This window comes from Oncorhynchus masou, chromosome 28 (genome assembly GCF_036934945.1).
Source record: "Oncorhynchus masou masou isolate Uvic2021 chromosome 28, UVic_Omas_1.1, whole genome shotgun sequence".
NCBI classification, from domain to species: domain Eukaryota; kingdom Metazoa; phylum Chordata; class Actinopteri; order Salmoniformes; family Salmonidae; genus Oncorhynchus; species Oncorhynchus masou.
The window spans coordinates 65,585,232-65,606,123 of NC_088239.1; the positions used below are offsets into that span (position 1 = coordinate 65,585,232).

The window sequence follows — 20,892 nt, forward strand, 5'->3', positions numbered from 1 at the left end:
ACCAATCAGTCCCAGCCTGAGGGGTGAGGACCAACCAATCAGTCCCAGGCTGATGGTTGAGGACCAACCAATCAGTCCCAGCCTGAGGGTGAGGACCAACCAATCAGTCCCAGCCTGAGGGGTGAGGACCAACCAATCAGTCCCAGCCTGAGGGGTGAGGACCAACCAATCAGTCCCAGCCTGAGGGGTGAGGACCAACCAATCAGTCCCAGCCTGAGGGGTGAGGACCAACCAATCAGTCCCAGCCTGATGGTTGAGGACCAACCAATCAGTCCCAGCCTGAGGGGTGAGGACCAACCAATCAGTCCCAGCCTGAGGGGTGAGGACCAACCAATCAGTCCCAGCCTGAGGGGTGAGGACCAACCAATCAGTCCCAGCCTGATGGTTGAGGACCAACCAATCAGTCCCAGCCTGAGGGGTGAGGACCAACCAATCAGTCCCAGCCTGAGGGGTGAGGACCAACCAATCAGTCCCAGCCTGATGGTTGAGGACCAACCAATCAGTCCCAGCCTGAGGGGTGAGGACCAACATGCTACAAACCAACCAACTGCACTTTAGCAGCTCAAAGTCACTTTCTCAAAATATTTTATTTTTCCTGTCTGTTTTTCTGCTCTCTTCTCTCAGACAAGAGTCTGCTGTTTCTTCTCATACTGTACCTTTCTGTCTCTCTACTGTAGTATGTAGTACTGCTGAGATGGGTACCAAAGCTTCATTATACTGTGACTTCTACAGCTAAAAGAGGAGAGATCACGGAATGATTACAGAACTAAAGCATGTAGAGAGAAATCAGTCCACTCCAGCACATGCACACTGTACTCGCTCTTCCAACTAAACAGACAACTGTAAATTGTAACTCCGCTTACCTTGTTCTCTCGCCAGCTGAAAGTATTAAGGAATATTGAGCTCTGATAAGCCCTGTCAGGCAGAATCATACAGAGGTGTGTGTGTGTGTGTGTGTGTGTGTGTGTGTGTGTGTGTGTGTGTGTGTGTGTGTGTGTGTGTGTGTGTGTGTGTGTGTGTGTGTGTGTGTGTGTGTGTGTGTGTGTGTGTGTGTGTGTGTGTGTGTGTGTGTGTGTGTGTGTGTGTGTTTGGCAGCAGCCCCAGTGCAGTCAGAGGTCTGTGTTTGCTCCATACCTAGGAGGTTTACAGAGCAGAGCCCAGCTGAACTGACTGCTGTAATATCTCTCTCTATGGAGGAGAACCAGAGCTTTGTGCAGAGAGCCATGCCTCACATGCAGCTAGCTCAGGCAGAATCATACAGAGGTGTATGTGTGCGCGCGCGCGCATGTTTGTGTGTGTTTGGCAGCAGCCCCAGTGCAGTCAGAAGTCTGTGTTTGCTCCATACCTAGGAGGTTTACAGAGCAGAGCCCAGCTGAACTGACTGCTGTAATATCTCTCTCTATGGAGGAGAACCAGAGCTTTGTGCAGAGAGCCATGCCTCACATGCAGCTAGCTCAGGCAGAATCATACAGAGGTGTATGTGTGCGCGCGTGCGCATGTTTGTGTGTGTTTGGCAGCAGCCCCAGTGCAGTCAGAAGTCTGTGTTTGCTCCATACCTAGGAGGTTTACAGAGCTGAGCACAGCTGAACTGACTGCTGTAATATCTCTCTCTATGGAGGAGAACCAGAGCTTTGTGCAGAGAGCCATGCCTCACATGCAGCTAGCTCACCATCAGGCTCCCCTCTGGGGCTAGAACCAGCACTCACTCAGTCCCCTCTGGAACTCTGCTCTACATGGCTCTTAAAAGATAACTATCCTGTCAACACTGGGGCTTAGTGGGAACAGTATTAGAACAGAATTACAACACTATTAGCGACAAGTTGGAGAAAAACAACACTATATTAAGTACTGTGGATCTTCAATTATAAACCAAATAAGAAGTGAATCATCTGACCTACAGTAGGCCAAGTGTAATATTTATGACAGCTTGCATTGAAGCTAATCATAATTCATTACTTTAAAAAGGTCATAAAGTTCCAGTCCTCCATTTAAATATCAAAGGCACATGTTTTATTTATTTATTTTATTTAACTTTTATTTAACTAGGCACATTGATGTGAAGACATATTGTAGATAATTGTAATCTCCAAATATGAAGGAAACAAATTATAGTATCGCAACATGAGAGCAGTGGCTAAGCAAGTTAATATTCCAAGCACAACCAACACATTGATTTCTAACTTTCCAGTTACTCTCTGGTGTGCAGTGCAGTTGTACAGTCGTGGCCAAAAGTTTTGAGAATGACACAAATATAAATTTTCACAAAGTCTGCTGCCTCAGTTTGTATGATGGCAATATGCATATACTCCAGAATGTTATGAAGAGTGATCAGGTTAATTGCAATTCATTGCAAAGTCACTCTTTGCCATGCAAATGAACTGAATCCCCCAAAAAACATTTCCACTGCATTTCATTCCTGCCACAAAAGGACCAGCTGACATCATGTAAGTGATTCTCTCATTAACACAGGTGTGAGTGTTGATGAGGACCAGGCTGGAGATCACTCTGTCATGCTGATTGAGTTTGAATAACAGACTGGAAGCTTCAAAACGATGGTGGTGCTTGGAATCATTGTTCTTCCTCTGTCATCCATGGTTACCTGCAAGGAAACACGTGCCGTCATCATTACTTTGCACAAAAAGGGCTTCACAGGCAAGGATATTGCTGCCAGTAAGATTGCACCTAAATCAACCATTTATCGGATCATCAAGAACTTCAAGGAGAGCGGTTCAGGTGTTGTTGTGAAGAAGGCTTCAGGGCGCCCAAGAAAGTCCAGCAAGCACCAGGACCGTCTCCTAAAGTTGATTCAACTGCGGGATCGGGGCACCACCAGTACAGAGCTTGTTCAGGAATCACAGCAAGCAGGTGTGAGTGCATCTGTATGCAAAATACTTTTGGAGGATGGCCTGGTGTCAAGAAGGGCAGCAAGGAAGCCACTTCTCTCCAGCAAAAACATCAGGGACAGACTGATATTCTGCAAAAGGTACTGCTGAGGACTGCTGAGGACTGGGGTAAAGTCATTTTCTCTGATGAATCCCCTTTCCGATTGTTTGGAGCATCCGGAAATAAGCTTGTCCGGGGAAGACAAGGTGAGCGCTACCATCAGTCCTGTGTCATGACAACAGTAAAGCATCCTGAGACCATTCATGTGTGGGGTTGCTTCTCAGCCAAGGGAGTGGGCTCACTCACAATTTTGCCTAAGAACACAGCCATGAATAAAGAATGGTACCAACACATCCTCTGAGAGCAACTTCTCCCAACCATCCAGGAAGAGTTTGGTGACGAACAATGCCATTTCCAGCATGATGGAGTACCTTGCCATAAGGCAAAAGTGATAACTAAGTGGCTCGTGGAACAAAACATCGATATTTTGGGTCCATGGCCAGGAAACTCCCCAGACCTTAATCCCATTGAGAACTTGTGGTCAATCCTCAAGAGACGGATGGACAAACAAATTCTGACAAACTCCATGCATTGATTATGGGCTGCCATCAGTCAGGATGTGGCTCAGAAGTTAATTGACAGCATGCCAGGGCGGATTGCAGAGGTCTTGAAAAAGAAGGGTCAACACTGCAAATATTTACTCTTTGCACCAACTTCATGTAGTTGTCAATAAAAGCCTTTTTGACACTTACGAAATGCTTGTAATTATACTTCAGTATTCCATAGTATCATCTGACAAAAATATCTAAAGACACTGAGGCAGCAGACTTTGTGAAAGTTAATATTTGTGTCATTCTCAAAACTTTTGGCCACGACTGTAGGAGTACATTATATTTTCCAACTGCTTTTTGTCCCTCCTGTGTCCCCATAGCGTGTTGCTGGTCCGTTATGATGTAGCATGGCAGTGTGGTCTGAGCAGAGCCACCTCACAGCAGCCTGATGAAACCACCATGGGAGAGACACAGCATGAAAGACTTGGATGACTCTGGCTCAAACTATTCCCTATGTAGTGCACTACTTTTGAGGCAGAGATGTATGTGGTGAGAAACACTGGCACACTTAGCTTTTGGGGCTTAAACAGTTGCATCTTAAATGCATCTCTATTGCCTTTAAAGTGCAGTACAGAATGGTAGTGCGTTCTATGGGGCCATTTTAGATTGACCCAGTATTTGGATCCTCTCTAGGAAAAGAGACCATCAGGCCAGCTCCCAGTACCTTGTACTGCTGCTTGGTTCTGTTGGGTTTTCAACTCCGACTCTGCTATTAAAACAATATTGAAAATGACATTATCGTCCCCTTCCTGTCATCTAAAACACATTACTGTGTAGTGGTCTCCCTCCATTGGTTGGCAGTGGGAAATGCAGTTCCAATAATGTCCTTGTGCAGCTACACAGTAGACATACAAGACAGGCAGTCAAAGGCATAGCCTGCTGGAAGTAGGGGTGCTGAGGGTGCTGGTGTCTCCCCTGAAAAATCCGATATTATTAAAAAAATACTAATTACAGAAGGAGTGCACTGGGCCTTTACTAGTCCTATATTATCAGACCGATGTATGTAGCGTGTTTGTAGTTTGTAGCGCGTGTCCCTCCAAAATATTCTATGACACCCCCCCAAACATCTTCCTGCAGCTATGGTCAGATGTGTTATGAATGGGTGGTAAGTTCCGAGTTCAAAGTGCTTGCGCATGCCTGCATGTGTGTATATTCAACCAAGAGAAACTAAACTGGGGTACGTAGCTAAACGAAGGAACAATGATCTTCTTCAGGGTGCCTTACTTTGCTCCTCTCCTCTGAAACAGTGTTCCTTCAGCTTCAAATGGTTTGTTTGAATTCAAATGGTTTGTTTGGCTTCAAATGGTTTGTTTGGCTTCAAATGGTTTGTTTGGATTCAAATGGTTTGTTTGCCTTTCAAATGGTTTGTTTGGCTTCAAATGGTTTGTTTGACTTCATGTGGTTGATTTCGCTTCAAATTATTTGTTTGGTTTCATGTGGTTTGTTTGGGTTAGTGAGTAGCTGAACAAAGCCACTAAGCCAGAGTAGGCCTATTTTACTTTAGAATTTTAACCTGGCTCATGTCTCACATTCCTCAACTCCTCGTTCTCTGGTTGGTCAGAGTATCACAGTATATTAATGTCCCAAATGGCACCCTATTCCCCATATAGTGACAAATGAAGTGTGATTTGTGGGGAACATGGTGTCATTTGAGACTGACCCTTGACAGGTGAACACTACAGGTATTATGGAGAGAACAGTGTGTTTGACAATGACTGTATGCTAGTTTCAGAACATGGTAAGACAAATGCCTTAAAACCTCTTCCCATTGCTCACTCTGTCAAGGCTTTCATAGTTTCACTGATATACGACACTGGAAACTACCTAGCTACTGCTGACTTCAACAACCCACTATGTAGTGTCCCATGGACTGTCCATTGAGCTTCAGCTATTTTTAATAGAACAATGTTTTTTGACTTTTGTTTCAGTTGTTCAGTTAGATGTGTTCAAATCTGATGTCACCCTCATGCTTCACCTCCTTTCCTCTCTTTTCCCCCCAAAACAAACCCTTTCAGCTGAGGTGAGAGCATGGCTGACATCTACTGTGATGTCATGTTAACCAGGCTCTGTCATTGGTCAGAGACTGGCATCAATGGATACGGAGAACGTGCCAATCTGTTTCCTTCAGAACAACCAATAGAAACTCAACAAGCGTTAATGTATACAAGCTCTATTTTTTTAAGTAATTATTCATTGTTTTGTCATTATTGGCCGTGAAAAGGCAACTGTAAAGTATAATGGTAATGTTTTATGTATTTTGGAAGGATTTTATGGTTTGAGGCTTTAGTTGTTTATAAAGCTGCTCTGGTTGGATCCTCCAGAGTTGAGTAGATATGATTTCAGTCTTTTCTGTCTCTGTCAGAAGAAGTCTGATTTTGGTTCTCTTTGTCAATACTTTTTAAATGTATTAGTGACAAACAATAAACATGTTTAAAATATACATATCCTGCAATATGGTGTTTGTGACCAGTTGTATCTTTAATTTGTGACATTATTTTTAGGCTTTAAAAAACAAGCAAGTGTGTGGTAAAAATAGTTCAAATAACCATACAGACATTTGGCAAATAAATGTGTGACCAACTTGAAGACAGGCATATATAAGAACATCAGATTAAAATTGAAGACTTGAAACACACAGAATTTCACACGTTGTAAAATCACTAAACCAACAAACATGGTAAAGAAATATCCATCACATAGACACATCCATGAACCTCAGACAGTGAAATAACAACACCTAGGAACAAATACATTCCACCCCTCTTTAAAACCTTAACTTCCAGTAGAAAGTGTTCTGTAAAAACATAAATAATTGTGTTAGTGACTGACAGGTGGGGGGTCAGAGTCCCCCGTTCTCCTCCAGTTTCCTGAAGAGGGCGAGACTGCGGAGGTGAGACTCTCTCTCTCTGTTCTTCCATGCAATCAGCAGGTGGTCTGTAGAACATGTTACCAGACCCTTCTCCCCAAAACTCACAAACATCTGGAGAGGACACGCAAGCAAAAACGCACAAATACACAGAAATGGTAACATGTATAAATAGGATAGGATATTTGTCTAAATGTTGTCAGTTGATTATTACGTGACATCATACCTGCACGGCCCCTGAGTGTCCAATCAGGTCGCCCGTCAGTTCCAATGTTCTGAGACTGGGGAGCTCAAGAACCTTCTTCACAGGAGGCCCCGCCTGCTTATTGGACCTGCCGAAAGTCCACATCCCAAAGAACCCTGGAGGATGGAGAGAGAGAGTAGAAAGAGACAGGAGAGAGATTTTAATAGAAAGCTGATGCTGTGACTTTTCAGATGGACTCGGCAACCAGACAGGTTTGGCACATGGACTCTATCAGCCACGACGTCATCACCACGAGATGTCAAGCAGTGGGCACAGCTCTGGGATGAGAAACATTCCACAACCATCCAATAAGACGTGACAGTAGACCGCCTGCCCCTAGGGGCTTGTCACATTTTTTCACATGAAAACATTTATCTTAATATGGACAATAAAAAGGCCATAAAAAGACCAAAATGATATTTCCCTTCCTTATGAATTACAGTGGAAGTGCAAAAAGAAAAACCAAGTCAGGAAATGTGATTTGGCTGAGAGTGTGTGTTCGCTGACTGATGACAGTGCTTCAAGAAGGAGGCATCACACTGACAGGCTCTGAGCTCTGAGCTGTGGTGAAGTGATGGATGAACAGAACGAGAAAGCGAGGGAAAGAAAGGACCACAGCTCAGACTCAGAGGAGCGCTCCAATCCACTTCAAAGGCAGCTGTGTAGGATTAGTATAGATGCTAGCCTAGGCTAGTGACATCACTGCCATAGTCTGTCTAGCCCTCCTTTGATCCCACCACTACACTGACTCCGCTGGGTCTGTGTGTGTGTGTGTGTGTGTGTGTGTGTGTGTGTGTGTGTGTGTGTGTGTGTGTGTGTGTGTGTGTGTGTGTGTGTGTGTGTGCGCGCGCGCGCGACTCACCTGCAGAGGCTGGTTCTGCAGGTAACAGAAGGTCCTGCATCTCCCAAATCCTCACACTGCCATCCTCAGAGCACGACATCAGCCCCCTGCAACACACACACACTATAAGAAATCTATAAAAACACTACAGTGTGACACACATGTACCTTTCAGAAGAGAGAACAACACAGGTAACGTGTGAAACCTGATAAAGACCATTATGTTTGATAACATTGTTGTGGCTGAGATAAAGAGCTTGGGAACAGCAAACAGTGGGTCTCTTAATAAGAGCAGGTGTGATTTGATTACCCATCAGGCAGCAGCATGGTGTGCAGTACGTTGGAGTCGTGGGCTGTCTTCCTGTAGGCCACAACACTCTTAGTGATGACGCTGTACACATACAGACCACTGCCCACTGCAGCCACCATCAGCTAGGGAGGAAGAGGTGATAAAAGATCATTCATTTGTAGTGTATTGAGACCTTGTGATGATAATGCACCTTAAATACCACTTGACTTGAATAACAACACTAACTTTCAACCTAAAATAATCTCACCATGTCAAAACACTCTGGGTACTCACCTCTCCATCTGATGTCAGCTGTTGGATGGACATCTCACTGGGTTTCGGAGCGGCCAATCGGATCTCAGCCTGGGTGTCGGTCTGAGACTCCTCCCACAGGATGTGCTCATAGGCCATAATCGTCCAATCAACAGCATCCCACAGGATCAGCTCGCCAACATGGGACCCACTGGCAAATAGGCCATCTGAAAAAGAAGAGGTAGAGGAGGCGTAGAAAGAAGATACCATAGAGTTAGAATTTGTGAAGTAGAACTTCAGAAATTCAAATCCCAGACTGCCCGGTCAAAGTTTAGCTTCAGTTTAAGTTAAACCAAGTCAACCTGAAATATACACTGAGTGTACAAAGCATTAAGGACACCTGCTCTTTCCAATACATACTGAAGACTGACCAGGTGAATCCAGGAGGAAGCTATGATCCCTTATTGATGTCTCTTCAATCAGTGTAGATGAAGGGGAGGAGACAGGTTAAAGAAGGATTTCTAAGCCTTGAGACATGGATTGTGTATGTGTGCCATTCAGAGGGTGAATGACCAAGACAAAATATTTAAGTGCCTTTGAACAGGGTATGGTAGTAGGTGCCAAGAACACCACTTTGATTGTGTATTTGTCACGCTCAACAGTTTCATGTGTGTATCAAGAATGGTACTCCACGCAAAGGACATCCAGCCAACTTGACACAACTGTGGGAAGTTTTGGAGTCAAAATGGGCCAGCATCCCTGTGGAACACTTTTGACACTTTGTAGAGTCCATATCCCCCGATGAATTGAGGTTGTTCTGAAGGCAAGAGGGAGGGAGAGGGGTGCAACTCAATATTAGGAAGGTGTCCTTACTGATGTCAAATACACTCAGTGTATTTGACATCAGCAAAGTGATCTCTCTATCAGACCTGCTAGGTCATATCCATATAACTTCTTTATTGAGGAAAATGTACTTACTACGACGATGATACTTGGTTGTCTCACCTTGCTATCTTGAAATGATTGCACTAAGGGGCTCTGGATGAGAGCATCTGCTGAATGACTAACATGTCAAATGTAAATGTGAGATGACCAAGCGATAAAAGGCTGACCATTGATGTTGATGAGAGCGTGGATGCTGTCCTGGTGGTCAGATAGACGTCTGACCTCTGCCACAGACAACCGGGACCCTGTGGACATGGTCAGCCTGAAAATCACTACACAGAGGGAGGGAGAGGGTGTTTACCTTAGTTCAAAAGAGATACATGGACAACACAAAGGTTCATAAAGAATACAGGACTACAACCATGGTTACTATTACTACTCACCTATATCTTTGTCCATAGCTGCTGCTATACAGTTCTTAGGCAACTCCACCATGGCACTGATTCCTTGAGACACAACACAAGACTAACATTGAATCCCTTCATATATGAGATTAAAATACATAAATAAGCACCAATGGAAAGAAAAGGTGGTGCTAAATGGACAAGATCAGACAGTAATCCCTTCCTTTAAAACTGTTTGCTCCCTTTTGTGGCAACTGAACCATAATCCTGGTTTCTCAGTGTACCATTAGGTTAATGTGTGGATAGTGCATTATGAATGAATGTATCCTAACATGATCTCGGTGTTATTACCTGTGTCGTCGTGGTGCTGGCTCTGACACTGCAGCTGGAAGTCTCTGTTCCACACACACAACTCATTTCCTCCCGACACCCACACACATAACCGCTCCAACACCAGCAGACACTAACAGAGATAGAACGATAAGAGTACACACATACCCACACACACCAACACACATAACCGCTCCAACACCAACAGACACTAACAGAGATAGAACGATAAGAGTACACACATACCCACACACACCCACACTTATATCTCCACCTAAACAATAGAATCACTTGGAGAAGGGTATCAGTCATTATCAACCTATGGAGACTAATTACCATTCTACCATTGTTGCATAAACCGTGGGGTTTATGCAACAATGGTAGAATGGTAAATAGCCTAACCAGCCTAACCAATCTATCCACCTCATCCCCATATTGTTTTTATTTACATTATTGCACAACAGCATTTCTAATTGCACATCATCATCTGCACATCTATCACTCCAGTGTTAATCTGCTAAATTATAATTACGTCGCTACAATGGCCTATTTATTACCTTCCCTCCTCACGTCATTTGCACACACTGTATATAGACTTTTGTTTTTTCTATTGTATAATTGACTGTACGTTTGTTTATTCCATGTGTAACTCTGTGTTGTTTGTGTCGCACTGCTTTGTTTTATCTTGGCCAGGTCGCAGCTGTCAATGAGAACCTGTTCTCAACTATCCTACCTAGTTAAATAAAGGTGAAATAAAATAAAAAATAAATTGCAAATATTTGAATTAATAGCGGAGTTCACAGACATAAAAAGACAGTAGGTCTAAATATAACCTGAACTGACTGTATATATAGAAACAGTATGCTTGATGGTGAAAACAGGTGAGGGAAAGATATGGAACAGCACTGTTGCCCCTAGCAACCCCCTCCCAAATGAACATTTAAAGACGCACACTCCATGAACGTCTCTGGTTGAAAAAGAATATCCCACATATAAATACAGCAATGTACACACTTAAGAGTAGAAAAATGTTTTTTGAGCAAAATAGTGTTGTTTTTTTAGACAACTACAAATGTACAATTTTGGAGAACTCTTCCAATTGAATTTCCCTGCTCGGAAGAATTAATGCCATTAAAATGGTCTTCCTCCCGCAACTGCTTTACCTATTCCAGAACATCCCGGTATTCATACCTAAATCCTTTCAAAAACAACTGGACTCAATTATCAATCCATTCATCTGGGATTATAAAACACACAGGAGTGGTAAAAACACCTCTGGAAGTCCAAGATGGAAGGATTGTCTACCCCAAATGTAATACACTGCTCAAAAAAAAAAATGGGAACACTCAAATGACACATCCTAGATCTGAATGAATGAAATATTTTTATTAAATACTTTTTTCTTTACATAGTTGAATGTGCTGACAACAAAACCACACAAAAAGTATCAATAGAAATCAAATTTATCAACCCATGGAGGTTTGGATTTGGAGTCACACTCAAAATTAAAGTGGAAAACCACACTACAGGCTGATCCAACTTTGATGTAATGTCCTTAAAACAAGTCAAAATGAGGCTCAGTAGTGTGTGTGGCCTCCACGTGCCTGTATGACCTCCCTGTATGAACGCCTGGGCATGCTCCTGATGAGGTGGCGGATGGTCTCCTGAGGGATCTCCTCCCAGACCTGGACTAAAGCATCCGCCAACTCCTGGACAGTCTGTGGCACAACGTGGCGTTGGTGGATGGAGCAAGACATGATGTCCCAAATGTGCTCAATTGGATTCAGGTCTGGGGAACGGGCGGGCCAGTCCATAGCATCAATGCCTTCCTCTTGCAGGAACTGCTGACACACTCCAGTCACATGAGGTCTAGCATTGTCTTGCATTAGGAGGAACCCAGGGCCAACCGCACCAGCATATGGTCTCACAAGGGGTCTGAGGATCTCATCTCGGTACCTAATGTCAGTCAGTCTACCTTTGGCAAGCACATGAGGGCTGTGCGGTCCCTCAAAGAAATGCCACCCCACACTATGACTGACCCACCGCCAAACCGGTCATGCTGGAGGATGTTGCAGGCAGCAGAACGTTCTCCACAGCGTCTCCAGACTGTCACGTCTGTCACATGTGCTCAGTGTGAACCTGCTTTCATCTGTGAAGAGCACAGGGCGCCAGTGGCAAATTTGCCAATCTTGGTGTTCTCTGGCAAATGCCAAACATCCTGCACGGTGTTGGGCTATAAGCACAACCCACACCTGTGGACGTCGGGCCCTCATACCACCCTCATGGAGTCTGTTTCTGACCGTTTGAGCAAACACATGCACATTTGTGGCCTGCTGGAGGTCATTTTGCAGGGCTCTGGCAGTGCGCCTCCTGCTCCTCCTTGCACAAAGGCGGAGGTAGTGGTCCTGCTGCTGGGTTGTTGCCCTCCTACGGCCTCCTCCACGTCTCCTGATGTACTGGCCTGTCTCCTGGTAGCGCCTCCATGCACTGGACACTACGCTGACAGACACAGCAAACCTTCTTGCCACAGCAAACCTTCTTGCCACAGCTCGCATTGATGTTCCATCCTGGATGAGCTGCACTACATGAGCCACTTGTGTGGGTTGTAGACTCCGTCTCATGCTACCACTAGAGTGAAAGCACCGCCAGCATTCAAAAGTGACCAAAACATCAGCCAGGGAAGCATAGGAACTGAGAAGTGGTCTGTAGTCACCACCTGCAGAACCACTCCTTTATTCGGGGTGACTTGCTAATTGCCTATAATTTCCACCTGTTGTCTATTCCATTTGCACAACAGCATGTGACATTTATTGTCAATCAGTGTTGCTTCCTAAGTGGACAGGTTGATTTCACAGAAGTGTGATTGACTTGGAGTGACATTGTGTTGTTTAAGTGTTCCCTTTATTTTTTTTGAGCAGTGTATTTTACCATTGGTCCGCTAACCTCTGTGCTCTTGTGTTTGTCTGGATGCCGCAGCTGGCTTGGTATGGAGCGTGAGGATAGCCGCCCTTCTTCTATTGACGCTGTGATTTTGTCCCGTCAATTTGGAGATGTCACTTTATGGTAACAATCCTATTTCCATAGCACACATAGCACAGTCCGTATCTGAAGCAAACTAAGTTCCATTTTGACCTTATACCAATAACATTCTGCTCCCTACTGCAAAGAACAAGTACTTTGTCCCCTCTAACCTTGATAACACCTTTGCGCGATCGGGAGAACTAGGGATCAATACCATAGAGGATTTTTATATAGAAGGGACCTTTGCCTCGTTTGATTTGCTGAGGGAAACCTATAATCTTCCCAGAAGTCACTTTTTCAGATCCCTACAGATTAGAGACTTTGTTAGAAAACATCTTCCTACATTTGGAAATGCTAAACCTTCCATGTCTGACGGATCCATGAAAATGTCCCACCTCAGACCAACTGATATCTCGTCTAAATGACGCTTTCAATCTGTTAGCACACCTCCTACAGATGCCATTAAGGCAAAATGGGAGGATGAGCTCGGGACTGACATTTCTGGAGCAGGCTGGGAAGAGAGCTGGAAGTATATCCACACCTGCTCCATTAACTCCAGACATTGTCTTACACAATTCAAGATCTTACACAGATTACACTATTCCAAAACTAAACTGCATAGGATATTTCCTGATACCTCCCCTGTGTGATAAGTGTCATGCTGCGCAGGGTACACTACTCCACTGCTGTGCCCTATGCTCTAACCTGCATGGTTATTGGTGTGGAATTTGTAGGATCCTCTCTGAGGTTCTGGAGTCTTTAATTGACTCAGACCCACTTCTGATCATCCTGGGAGTGTCAGAAACGCTAAAATGATTAACCAAGCCCCCAAAACAACTCATCTCTTAGTCTCATTTCGACAACAAAAAGATATCTTGTTATTTTGGAAAAGGAACAGAGTTCCCTCTACCAAATTATGGGGGGTGGCATCTGCCCTCTGCTTTCTGTTTACTTGTTTTGTATATCTTGTTTTCTTTCTTGTATGTGTTCAATAAAAAAAATATTTAAGCAACAAAACATTCATCACTTTCTTTTGAAATTACTGAAATGACCAGATATTTTAGACACTACAAGATAAAGGTAATTACATAAGACATTACGCAGGGCGGCAGGTTAGCCTAGAGGTCAGGGCGGCAGGTTAGCCTAGAGGTCAGAGCGGCAGGTTAGCATAGAGGTCAGAGCGGCAGGGTAGCCTAGTGGTCAGAGCGGCAGGTTAGCCTAGAGGTCAGAGCGGCAGGTTAGCCTAGAGGTCAGAGCGGCAGGTTAGCCTAGAGGTCAGAGCGGCAGGTTAGCCTAGTGGTCAGAGCGGCAGGTTAGCCTAGAGGTCAGAGCGGCAGGTTAGCCTAGTGGTCAGAGCGGCAGGGTAGCCTAGTGGTCAGAGCGGCAGGGTAGCCTAGTGGTCAGAGCGGCAGGGTAGCCTAGTGGTCAGAGCGGCAGGGTAGCCTAGTGGTCAGAGCGGCAGGGTAGCCTAGTGGTCAGAGCGGCAGGTTAGCCTAGTGGTCAGAGCGGCAGGTTAGCCTAGAGGTCAGAGCGGCAGGTTAGCCTAGTGGTCAGAGCGGCAGGTTAGCCTAGAGGTCAGAGCGGCAGGGTAGCCTAGAGGTCAGAGCGGCGGGGTAGCCTAGTGGTCAGAGCGGCGGGGTAGCCTAGTGGTCAGAGCGGCGGGGTAGCCTAGTGGTCAGAGCGGCAGGGTAGCCTAGTGGTCAGAGCGGCAGGGTAGCCTAGTGGTCAGAGCGGCAGGTTAGCCTAGTTGTCAGAGCTGCAGGGTAGCCTAGTGGTCAGAGCGGCAGGGTAGCCTAGTGGTCAGAGCGGCAGGGTAGCCTAGTGGTCAGAGCGGCAGGGTAGCCTAGTGGTCAGAGCGGCAGGGTAGCCTAGTGGTCAGAGCGGCAGGGTAGCCTAGTGGTCAGAGCGGCAGGGTAGCCTAGTGGTCAGAGCGTTGGACTAGTAACCGAAAGGTTGCAAGATCAAATCCCCGAGCTGACAAATCTGTCGATCTGCCCCTGAACAAGGCAGTTAACCCACTGTTCCTAGGCCGTCATTGAAAATAAGAACAAAGATAGCTTCTATCCCCAAGCCATAAGAGTGCTAAACAGCTAATAAAATGGCTACACGGACTATCTACATTGGCCTTTCAATTGTTTTTTTGCATTTTCTCTATGTACATTCAACACAGTCACGCTCCAATACACTCACACACTTCATTTGCTCACACACACACTCATATGCAATCATCATATACACTGCTGCTACTCTGTTTATCATATATCCTGATGCCTAGTGACATGCCCTTATACATATCTACCTCTATCGATCCAGGATCCCTGCACATTGTAAATATGGTACTGGCACTGACCCTGTATATAGCTTGCTTACTTATCATCTTCTTCTTATTTCTACTTCTTGTGTGTTTTAGTTCTACTTGACTGTTTTATAGTACTACTAATATGTACTACAGCATTGTTGCGAAAGAGCAAGAAAGGCATTTCACTGTACTTCACTGTGCTCATGACAATAAAAACTTGAAAAAGCACACAGCACTAGGTAACATATGGTAACGAGTTGCAAGTGTTGCCAACAGATGAAAAGCAGATGAACATACCTTGACAGAGGACTGGAGGTCTGAGACGGTCTGAACCCTGTTGCCTGTCTCTGGGTCCCACAGCTGAACCACAACACTCAGGAAACACAACAACAGGGTTCTGTGTGTGTGTGTGTGTGTGTGTGTGTGTGTGTGTGTGTGTGTGTGTGTGTGTGTGTGTGTGTGTGTGTGTGTGTGTGTGTGTGTGTGTGTGTGTGTGTGTGTGTGTGTGTGTGTGTGTGTGTAAGGATACACTGAGGGTGCGGTCCGAGGAAGCTGTGATGAGGGAGGTGTGTGTGTTCTCTCCACTGGTGTGTGTGTAGGCTGTCATGGCTGTTATCTGCTGGGAGTGACCCCTTAGTTCCAGCAGCCTCTCTCCTGTCTGAGAACACAAACGACAATTCATATTATTCAAAATATATTCACAACACTGCCACCTATTGGTGTTACTAAAACACTACTACCCTTTATTCTAGCTTTATCGTTTCAAATTCTTTTTTCTTTTTACCTTTATTTAACCAGGTAGGCTAGTTGAGAACAAGTTCTCATTTACAACTGCGACCTGGCCAAGATAAAGCATAGCAGTGTGAACAGACAGCAACACAGAGTTACACATGGAGTAAACAATAAACAAGTCAAAAACACAGTAGAAGAAAAGAAAAAAATGAAAAAATGAGTCTATATACATTGTGTGCAAAAGGCATGAGGAGGTAGGCGAATAATTACAATTTTAGCAGATTAACACTGGAGTGATAAATGATCAGATGGTCATATGCAGGTAGAGATACTGGTGTGCAAAAGAGCAGAAAAGTAAATAAATAAAAACAGTATGGGGATGAGGTAGGTAAATTGGATGGGCTATTTACCGATGGACTATGTACAGCTATGTACATCGGTTAGCTGCTCAGATAGCAGATGTTTAAAGTTGGTGAGGGAGATAAAAGTCTCCACCTTCAACGATTTTTGCAATTCGTTCTAGTCACAGGCAGCAGAGAACTGGAAGGAAAGGCGGCCAAATGAGGTGTTGGCTTCAGGGATGATCAGTGATATTAACCTGCTGGAGCGCGTGCTACGGGTGGGTGTTGCCATCGTGACCAGTGAACTGAGATAAGGCAGAGATTTATCTAGCATGGACTTGTTGATGACCTGAAGCCAGTGGGTCTGGCGACGAATATGTAGCGAGGGCCAGCCGACTAGAGCATATAGGTCGCAGTGGTGGGTGGTATAAGGTGCTTTAGTAACAAAGCGGATGGCACTGTGATAAACTGCATCCAGTTTGCTGAGTAGAGTATTGGAAGCCATTTTGTAGATGACATCGCCGAAGTCGAGGCTCGGTAGGATAGTCAGTTTTACTAGGGTAGGTTTGGCAGCGTGAATGAAGGAGGCTTTGTTGCGAAATAGAAAGCCGATTCTAGATTTGATTTTGGATTGGAGATGTTTGATATGAGTCTGGAAGGAGAGTTTACAGTCCAGCCAGACACCTAGGTACTTATAGATGTCCACATATTCTAGGTCGGAACCATCCAGGGTGGTGATGCTAGTCGGGTGTGCGGGTGCAGGCAGCGAACAGTTGAAAAGCTGCATTTGGTTTTACTAGCGTTTAAGAGCAGTTGGAGGCCACGGAAGGAGTGTTGTATGGCGTTGAAGCTCGTTTGGAGGTTAGATAGCAGTGTCCAAGAAAGGGCCAGAAGTATACAGAATGGTGTCGTCTGCGTAGAGGTGGATCAGGGAATCGCCCGCAGCAAGAGCAACATCATTGATATATACAGAGAAAAGAGTCAGCCCGAGAATTGAACCCTGTGGCACCCCCATAGAGACTGCCAGAGGACCGGACAACAGGCCCTCCGTCTTCCCAGCTTTTGCTCAAAGCTGTTGGATGTTTATATGTTCCTACATCCCCCCTCGATCTCCCCTCCCAGACAAATGGCTCACCTCAACGTTCCACACCAACACCAGACCATCGTCTCCTGCAGACGCAAACCTGGGAAACAACAATGTCTAATTATGACATGACAAAACACTGGTCCTGCTTACAGTCCTGCTACTCACCTAAAAGCACAGCTAAAAACAAAGCATGATGGTGATAATTACCCAATACTCTTCAGGCATGAATGAGAAAAAACATGTATCAACTCCAAATGACTGAACCAGAAGGATGTGTTTCAGTGAAACAGAGAGTAAGCTACTGTCCACAAAATCCACTAACTCCCCTGGGATCTTAAAAACACCTGTCCTCAGGCTTAGCTCCTTTCCATGACCTCTGACCCCTACCCATCTACAACCAACCTACAGGATGAGAGGATCAGAAAGAGTAAAGGATGAGATAGAAGAAAGAAGAGAAAAGGAACTGTCTTTCCAGCAAACGAGGGCTGGAAAAGGATACATTTTGGGACTTGAAAAGCAATCTGGTGAGAATGTTCCGGACCCTGCCCTCGGCTGCTGGCCTGTCTGGAGAGGACGAGGCCCAGAGGAGGGGGTCATTACTGAGGTAGACGAGGCGTGAAGCTCTGCCGGACCCACCCAACTCCACACACACACACACACACACACACCGCTCAGATCAGCTAGAAAGCACTTATGAGACCACTTATGCAAACCCACTGTACCATAGTAGCACGCAGCATGCTTCCACCAAGCAATGCATTACCTGTGAAGGCTGTTAACTATGTATTCAGTGGTCAGTGGGGGGTGGAAGAGCAGGTGGGGTAGCAGGTGTGTAGGAGGCGGGGGTTAAGAAAAGGGGTAAACTATAGAGTAACCACACACATACAGTATAAAATACACACAACCCAGTAAAGATTTGTTGAGGAGAAGATCAAACACACACATACACAGTCCAGCAGTGGTGATGATTAAGCTCTTGTCACGCTCTGTAAGTTTGCTTTGGAGAGGATCTGCTGTCAATCACACTGAGAGATAGAGTCCAGCAGATGGTAGAGAGCAGAGAGAGAGAGGAGAGGTGCTTACCTGAAGTCATCAATCTGCACCAGAAATCGAACAATGTCAAAATGTCCTTTTAGCACCTGCAGTTCAGTGAACCAGTTTTTGGGCTGTTCCTCCCCAATGAATAGCACAGGGTTTTTCTGCACAGATAAGGGATAAAAATGAGACAAGGAGAGACAGCAGGTTGAAAAGCCTCTCAGTGAATTCAATCACATAAGAGAAGGTAAGTTATAGTGAGAAAAGCATGGAAAGGGTCGAGAAAATGAATGATGTATATCTCTGCACAAATTATAGTAAGAATTATAGCCAGTACAAGACCAGAACCAGGTAACTATAGCATTAACATCACACAAAACAGTTAGCCAGCTATTACCTCGACAGACCCCTGTGCTTCCCGACCACCGAGTATCCATCGCAGCATGACTGGCTAATGGCTATGCAGGAGATTCTGATGACAAGGAGACGACAGATGTCAGAAGTTGCACCATGGCACAATATGCAATTGCTGTTGTTGATGACAAACAGCTGACCCCTGCATGTAAACAATTCTGACAAGCTAATTCAGGTTAGCAAGCAGAGAATGTGATTATATCTTGCCTTAACAATCATTTGGCGTGAGACGTTCCCAGATCACGGTCGTCTTGACGCCTTTAAAATAGCTGTCGGGGATATCTCGTTGTTATTTAGTAGGGAAATCTGCCACTTGAGATCCAGCTGGCAAAGCAAGACCCGTGAAATTTGACATGAAACTGTCAAGCTGAGCTTTCGCAACAAAACATTCATGTGACAGTAGCTAACTACGGAAGCGCAGGATGGACACATTAATGAAAACGTAAAAAACGGAAACGCAACTTCGTAAAGACCTGTCGACAAATTGATATTATTGTTCTGCCTGTTCCTTATCCTTAGTAATAGCTGGCTAACTGTTTTGTGTGATGTTAATGCTATAGTTACCTGGCTGACAACCATTCTCTACGGTATCTCTAAGCAAATGTGGTCTTGTACTGGCCATAATTCTTACAATAATTTGTGCAGAGATATACATAATTTATTTTCTCGACCCTTTCCACGCTATATAAAATAATCGATATGGGAGGAATTTAAAAAATGAAATAACATTTTATAACATGTATCTGCACCATGTAGCCAGTCTGTTTGTTACCTTGTAATTACACATTCATCTGTGACAACTAGATGGCAGTGTACAACAACTCGAAGCTCTGGAGAGAAGCACATCCTTCAGTGGAAACAGATACTGAAAGCGTTTGGGGAATTATGGCTGAACCAACATGTTTGCCTTGCTATTTACCCATGCAGTGTTTAGACAGGAATATCTGTCTTGAAATAGAAAGCACAGAATGTGTTTATTCATCTCATTTAAAATATTGTGTCTCTATGGACATTGAACTAAAAACAACACTGTCAAAGACTGCACTATTAGACTCATATTATTTTCTCTGTGATAGTGTTTATGTGACTCAGTAGTATCTGTAGATTACCTAAGCATGACAACCACTGGCCCAAATCTCCCCCTGGCCCTCTCCTCCTCTACCCTCTATCTCCCTCTTTATACGCTCTCAACCTTCCATCTCTCCCTCTTTCCTCATCTCTCCCTCTGTAACTGCTAGGTCTGCTGTGTTCTAGCTGTGTCTATATTCCTGCTCTCCCTGTCTACTTCCCCTCTCCCTGTCTACCTCTCCCGTCTACCTCCCCCTCTCCCTGTCTACCTCCCCTCCCCTCTCCCTGTCTACCTCTCCCGTCTACCTCCCCCTCTCCCTGTCTACTTCTCCCGTCTACCCCCCCCTCTCCCTGTCTACCTCCCCTCTCCCTGTCTACCTCTCCATCTCCCTGTACCTCTCCTGTCTACCTCCCCCTCTCCCTGTCTACCTCTCCCTCTCCCTGTCTACCTCTCCCTCTCCCTGTCTACCTCCCCCTCTCCCTGTCTACCTCCCCCTCTACCTGTCTACCTCTCCCTCTCCCGTCTACCTCCCCCTCTCCCTGTCTACCTCTCCATCTCCCTGCCTACCTTTCCCTCTCCCGTCTACCTCTCCCTCTCCCGTCTACCTCCCCCTCTCCCTGTCTACCTCCCCCTCTCCCTGTTTACCTCTCCCTCTCCCATCTACCTCCCCCTCTCCCTGTCTACCTCTCCATCTCCCTGCCTACCTCTCCCTCTCCCGTCTACCTCTCCCTCTCCCGTCTACCTCCCCCTCTCTCAGTCTGCCTCCGCGTCTACCTCCCCCTCTCCCTGTCTCCCTCTCCCGTCTACCTCCCTCTCTCCCGTCTACCTCCCCTTCTCCCTGTCTACCTCCCCATCTCCCTGTCTACGTCCCCGTCTCCGTGTCTACATCTCCCTCTCCCGTCTACCTCCCTCTCTCCCGTCTACCTCCCCTTCTCCCTGTCTACCTCCCCATCTCCCTGTCTACCTCTCCCTCTCCCGTCTACCTCCCCTTCTCCTGTCTACCCCCTCTCCTGTCTACCCCCTCTCCTGTCTACCTCCCCCTCTCCATGTCTACATCCCCCTCTACCTCCCCCTGTCTATCTCTTCCTCTACCCTTCTACCTCTCCCTCTACCCTTCTACCTCCCCCTCTCCCCTTCTACTTCCCTCTCTATGCTTCTACCTCCCTCTCTACACTTCTACCTTCCCATCTACCTCCCCCTCTCTCCTTCTACCTCCCTCTCTACCCTTCTACCTTCCCTTCTACCTTCCCCATCAACCCTTCTACATTCCCCTCTACTCTTCTACCTTCC

The 20,892-nt window shown here is 45.6% G+C and overlaps 1 protein-coding gene across 1 annotated transcript; it reads right to left on the reverse strand.

The window, feature by feature from the left end:
* Nucleotides 1–5,936: 5,936 nt before the first annotated feature.
* wdr41 (WD repeat domain 41) lies at nt 5,937–18,938 on the reverse strand. The gene is made up of 14 exons (XM_064942977.1): nt 18,741–18,938; nt 18,517–18,591; nt 18,168–18,283; nt 17,133–17,181; nt 15,454–15,582; nt 15,222–15,284; nt 9,626–9,737; nt 9,314–9,376; nt 9,098–9,202; nt 8,028–8,212; nt 7,755–7,876; nt 7,467–7,552; nt 6,587–6,720; nt 5,937–6,474 (listed from the first exon to the last, which is right to left on the reverse strand). The coding sequence occupies exons 2-14, from the start codon at nt 18,562–18,564 to the stop codon at nt 6,334–6,336; spliced, it is 1,353 nt and encodes a 450-aa protein (XP_064799049.1). The 5' UTR covers nt 18,565–18,591; nt 18,741–18,938; the 3' UTR covers nt 5,937–6,333.
* Between the last annotated feature and the right edge of the window lie 1,954 nt (nt 18,939–20,892).